This window comes from Pteropus alecto, unplaced genomic scaffold (genome assembly GCF_000325575.1).
Source record: "Pteropus alecto unplaced genomic scaffold, ASM32557v1 scaffold22, whole genome shotgun sequence".
Taxonomy (NCBI): domain Eukaryota; kingdom Metazoa; phylum Chordata; class Mammalia; order Chiroptera; family Pteropodidae; genus Pteropus; species Pteropus alecto.
The window spans coordinates 882,828-888,827 of NW_006434839.1; the positions used below are offsets into that span (position 1 = coordinate 882,828).

Consider the following 6,000-nt stretch of genomic DNA (forward strand, 5'->3'; position numbering starts at 1 on the left):
ATTTCTGACCATAAGGAAATCCTCATGAATGATTATTTTGACTATTCTCAGAATCTGATTCAATCCGGAAGTGAAAGAATATGAAAATATTAAGGAACCGAGGCTACATTTACCCCCTGCTAAATGAAGACGCCAATGTTGGGCCACCCTTGAAAGGAGGGGAGGAAGATTCCTGCCTGGAGCTGCCATCCCTTGGTTTATCCATGTTAAGTCCCCATTTTAGCCTTTCCCACAGTGCCCTGCCCCTAGGAGCAGGAGAAAAGTCACACCTGAGAAGAGCAGAGCGCTCACCTTGCCTCCGTGGTGGTGTTTGGCTGCTGGGTGGGAAATATGTAGCCCCCTCGAAGGTGAAGTCCGATCCTATCGGCGGGCAGCAGCATCTCCACCAACTGCTTCCGCCACTGGATGGCCACCCCCTAGCCAGCAAAGGAAAACAGGTCAGATAATGGGCTCGTGGGGCAAGGTGGGGTCTTGGAGATCTGCTAGCACAGCCGCCTCCTTTTAAGGAAGAGGAAAACAGAGACCCCAAAATGAAGAGCCTTGCCCGAGGCTCACAGGTGGTAGAGCGGAGCTGTGCCTCCAGCCCGCACTCTCTGTGTTAATGCCACGCTGGGCTCTGATTCTCTCGGTTTTCACAACCTAAGTCCAGCCAGGGCGACATAATGAAAGATCCCATAAACCTATGCCAGTTATTCAAATTATTTCATTGCACATTTTGGAAAGGCCTCTTCACAGAAAAACACTCGCAATCAACTAAATGTAAAGCCTCTTACTATATGCGACCCTAGGCCCCCAGCACTGCCACCTGAGAGCTGCCCTCTGCTGCAGGTGGGTCTGTGGGCCCAGGGGGCTGCCTTACTTACTGTCTCGTAGTCGTACCAGATGGCATCTGGTATGTATGCTTTCACTTGGGCCACGCCCTGGGGAAAAAACAACAACGACGAACAACGTTAGCAAGTCCCTCGACAATTTACACAACCACTCCCCATGTGGTTCATGTGCTCGTCTGACCAACCCTGAGAGATAGCTGGGATCTGGCCCTTCTACGAATAAAAATACACGTGCTCAGAAAGGTCGGGCAGTTTCCCCAAAGCAGAGCTGTACCTAGAAATTAAGTTTGTTTTGCTTCGAGGCTCCTGAACTTTCTAAGAGAAGCAGAGAGCGTTCATTCCCCGAGCTGCCTGTGTAATCTGGTAGGTGGAGGAGACCGACACAGCCAGGCCCCCCGGAGAGCCTTCCAGCAGGACCATTGCTGGTCAGCATGACTTGCCACGAGATGGGCTTTCGATGTGGGTACATGGGAGAATTTTCATGTTTATAAACGAATAACCATAATTCTGATCCCTCCCTCATCCCCCCTACCTCCCCACGACTCACCCCTGCCCCGAACCACACTTAGGGAGGTTCATGTGGTCCTTCGTGCAAGGACTCCACGGTTAGAGCCTCTGCTCACCCAGCATCCTCTCCTCCTCCCAGCTCCTCTCCCTCCCTCTTCTCTCTTCCTAACCCCAAGAGCACATCGCCTCTGGTGAAAGAGAAACCCAGACAGATGGCCAGCCCGAGGCATTCAAAGCCCTCTCAGTGTCCAGATGCTTGAGGACGAAGGCTTTAACATAATCTTGCAAACGGAATCTGTTTGGCTCGGGGAGGCAGTGGGACCAAGAATTACTCTTTGTCTAATTTCCCAGCTTTCATGATCTCTCCCTCATTTATATTCATGTTTATACTTAAATGCAACCAAAGAGGCTCAGGCCCAGCTGACTCAGCTATAGAGCCACGAGAACAAGTATGATATCCCGCCCCGCAGTTCCGATTATAAACACACTTCGTATAAAACAGGTGTGATGAGGAGTCCAGGCCCCCATAAGAACTGCTCGTGCACCTCCCACGTCGCTGGGTCCTGGTAGAACCTGGAAAACAGAGAGGCGGGTGAAGCTGCCGATACAGGACAGCAGCGCATTCTGCGCCAACAAGGAAACAGACCTTGCCAAAGCCAACATGGGAAGCACAATTTCGATCTGAAAGGGAGTCTTTGCAGGTCAGGACACTCACTCATGGACCAGGGGCCTCGCCACAGTCTCCCCAAGGCTGTGAGCTCGGTAGAAGAGGGTGTAGAGATAGGGCAGCAGGGTGTAGCGGATGTTCAGATAATGTCTGGAGGAATTCAACAGCAGGGAGTCTTCCCCGAAGGCGGCGGGATCCTGGTCCTACAACGTAAGCAGTTACTAAATATTTCCATCAGAGAGCCCATCTCTCTCTGGACCACTAATGGCTGGGGCAGCCCGGGGAGAAAATACATTGAATATTTGACTATGAATCTTTCCCAAGTTAGAGACATTGGGCCAAGTCAACTACTGGAGCCAAAATGGTTATCAGTTAGTTACTCTGATGAGCTACGAAGAGCTAAACCACTCGATTTGAAACAATTCAGTTGCAGATCACTTCATCAGAAGAAAGGGTACGCCACCTTACTCCACCCCGCCATCACTAAAGATCTCCTTGGGAGGGACTTTCAACCCATTTTATACACCTGCCCATGAAAAAATATGATTTTGGATAGAAGAGGAGAAAGACAGGATACGTCATGAGCAGTAGTGGGGAGGCGTCTCCCAAACCACTCATAGAAAGACAGAACGTTGTAACAAGGTGAAACGAATTTCAGATCCTGTCCCTGCCAATGAGGAGTCGCTTCCCTTGCGTTCAAGTAAAATATCAGTAGACTCCGATTGTCCCATCTATGTGAGGTGGTGACAAGTGAGAGCAGCACCACGAAACCAACCCCCCTTCTCATCTCTGCTGCTGAGTTTCCAGCAATCAAACCGTTATATCTATGTCTATATCTATGTCTATATCTATATCTCACGAAACCAACCCCCTTCTCATCTCTGCTGCTGAGTTTCCAACAATCAAACCGTTATATCTATGTCTATATCTATATCTATCTATATCATCTATGTCTATATCTATATCTATATCTATAATCTATACTTATATCTATCTATATATACCCTTTTCCATACACCCTCACCCCAATATCCTACTTTTCAGGCCTATCACCCAAAACTTATTTGTGGGCTCCTACACTTAGAGCCAGCCTGTAGGATTTTCTTTGTCCCCTCTTTAAGAACAAGCAGATTACACAATCCGAGGAGTTCTCATCACTTCTTATGGAGACCTTACCCTGAATCCAGGCCCATTGTGATTCCTCGAGAGTGGATAAAATGCTCCAAGCTGCATCCATCTTCTGCACAGCTCCTCTGTGACGTTCTCCATGTAACCGCAGATGTTGGCACCTACCTAGGAAGGGGCACACACACAAGCATAGTGGCCAGGGAGAGGGGAGAAAGCACTGCCTGTATACCTATGTGATAAGGGAAAGGAGCATCTCTTAGTCCCACCGGTCTAAAGAGGTCCTAGGCTTTCAGGACAAGCTCTGGCCAACTGGGAGAAAGAAGCAAGTGGGCATTACAGATTGATGAGAGGAAGACTGATTATTGTATCAAGGATCACGCTCAATCATAAGTTCCCAATTTCATACTTCGCTCTTCACTGATGCTTCATTGATGGAATTTTTCTGTGATTCTAATATGTTTTACTTATGGTAAAATCTTATCTCCTTCCTGACCTCAGAGATTCCATGGATGACAACCCAATGACAAAGCGTTATCATCCTGTCTTCAGAAGGCAGCTCACACCACACGTAGAAATGGATTTTTCCAACACATATCACAGTGAGACATATGCTCCTTGGTTTTCAGATGCCTCAAAAGCTGATCGTGGAAAGAATGTCAAAGGACAAAGGGTTAAAGCTCCTTGGCTGAGCGTAAACTCACCATGGGGATACCAAACAGGTTGAACTCGAGGATACTGGGGATGGACCATTGGAGATCATCCCACTTGGCCGCGTTGTCCCCCAACCAATGAGCAGCGAATTTGCCAGATCCAGCAAAAGTAGAACGGGATAAGATGAAGTTCCTTTTATTGGGGAAGATAGTCTTCATGGCCCTGAAAAGGAATATCGCCAATTGAACGTGAAGCAAGCTGTGACTGTCTAGGACATACCTGTACCAAGGGCAGCAGTGGGCTTCCCAAACTCAGAAAAAGTATCAGGGTATCGTGAACCAGGGGAGCGAACTAGATTAGCATTTTAAAAAGCTCCTTTCTCACTTTTGGATAAGGTTTCAGACCTTGCGTAAGACAGTACGAACCTCTACAGTCCAGCTGGCCAAGGAATTTCTCTAGGCCCCTGTCCTGATTACGTTTTCTCCATCCTGTGAGATCTGGTTGAGCTCTGGCCCTTTGGGTTGACAATCTATCGGAACCACAGGGTCCTGGCCCCATCCTCTCCCTCTAGAAAAAGTTTTCCCAATGTCCCTTGGTTCCATGCCTTGCTGCCCACTCATGATCCTGTTTAGCACAACACCTGTTCAGGTGGGAACCCCACACCTGCTGCTTGCCTGAGAGGGGCGTTCGTGCACCAGCCGATCTCTAGGCGCCTGGGATCCTCTGAAGTTTCAGAACTTATTATTAGCAACTCCCAGTGTTAGGGAATCTTAACCTATGCAAACTAACATTAAACGGAATGCATCTCCTAAGACGACATATGATACTCTTTGCGAAGTTAAAAGCAATTAAAATATAAAATGTTACTTTCATCGTATTACAGATCAAATAAAACTATATAGAAAGGAGAGCAAAGGAATTCAGAACAAGGAATTCAGAAAGGATGGGTGGGGATGGGGTGGGATAGACACAGGCTATTTTCCTAGCTTTCATTCAGAACACTCTGTTGCAAAGAAATTTTACTAAAGTGCCCCTCCCTGCCTTCTTCCGTGCAAAGCAATTCACAGCTTCCTTTGGTGTTCCAAAGCTGAACAATAATACAACTACGGAATGGTAATACCGGAGTCGTCACTGCTTCTAGCTCTCTGCAGGCGAGCTCTGCTATCTTTCCTTCCAATAGATGGTCTGAGACAAGTGTGCCACCAGGTGCATTTCCTCACAGACACTATCGCAGCCACCAGTGCTTCCCCTCTTCGTATTCCCAAGGATGCTATGGGGAGTCTCTACATGCAAAATGACTTAAAATGGCCAAAGGGAGAAAATTCTGAACTAGAAGGCTGGTTTAAGAAAGTGAAGGGTTCCATTCTGACAATTTAATGACCAAAAATCGGGGGCAGAGTGGAGGAGAGGACTCACTGTCCAACTCCTGTCCTCATCTGTCCTTGATATAGACTAGCAGCTCCCTTGCCTTTACCCCTGGCTAGAAGGTTTATGGCACTCAGCAATCATCAATCATGAAAGAAACACATTCGGGTTATATAAAATGAAACTGAAAGAGGGATAAAGTTATCTGGGTTTCTGGTTTAGGGCCAGGCTATTATGGTAGTACACACTAAATAACAATCTAGTTTGTTCCCACTTAGAGGAAAAATATAATTCAAAGATCCTTAAGTCTCTATTCTGCATTCCTCAGGTTTGACCCATTTATGGTCAACTCTTGATCTCAGAGAGGATCTGGTCTCTTTCTGCTTTCAGCTCAGATAAAAGTGAATTTCATTCTCTGGGTAGACTAGTGAATGGTCTATGGTCCCCAAACTCTATTCTCAGCTTCCCAAATATTCATCAGATCTATGACTTAAATTCTCCTGATGTCCAGATCCTATTGAATGAAAATCTTATCTGTTTTTTAACCAACTCTGCCTAATGCCCAAAGGCCAAGTTCCACTTATGGCCACTGTTCTCTGGGAACTTAGACCTTTTACCCATTAACCAGAGCTATTAGAACATATTAACCAACGCTGTCATGATTTTATGGCACTTTTATCACATGGAGACACAAGCAATACAGGAATTTGAACACCTCTGTCCCACCTCCTGCCCTCTGTTACTCTCGCTTTCTCGGCCTGGCCATTTATCCACTCTTTCTGAACACCTCTTTCCCACCTCCTGCCCTCTGTTACTCTTGCTTTCTCGGCCTGGCCATTTATCCACTCTTTC

General features: G+C 47.0%; 1 protein-coding gene across 1 annotated transcript in view; it reads right to left on the reverse strand.

Annotated features, from left to right (window-relative positions):
* LOC102878555 (probable maltase-glucoamylase 2) overlaps positions 1 to 6,000 on the reverse strand; it is a 70,312-nt gene that overhangs the window by 38,562 nt on the left and 25,750 nt on the right. Inside the window, exons 15-20 of the mRNA XM_025045843.1 lie at positions 3,834 to 4,005; positions 3,181 to 3,297; positions 2,053 to 2,207; positions 1,826 to 1,910; positions 864 to 920; positions 292 to 416 (exon numbers count right to left, since the gene is read on the reverse strand). Coding sequence (XP_024901611.1) covers positions 292 to 416; positions 864 to 920; positions 1,826 to 1,910; positions 2,053 to 2,207; positions 3,181 to 3,297; positions 3,834 to 4,005 — 711 coding nt within the window. The remainder of the gene's footprint in view (positions 1 to 291; positions 417 to 863; positions 921 to 1,825; positions 1,911 to 2,052; positions 2,208 to 3,180; positions 3,298 to 3,833; positions 4,006 to 6,000) is intronic.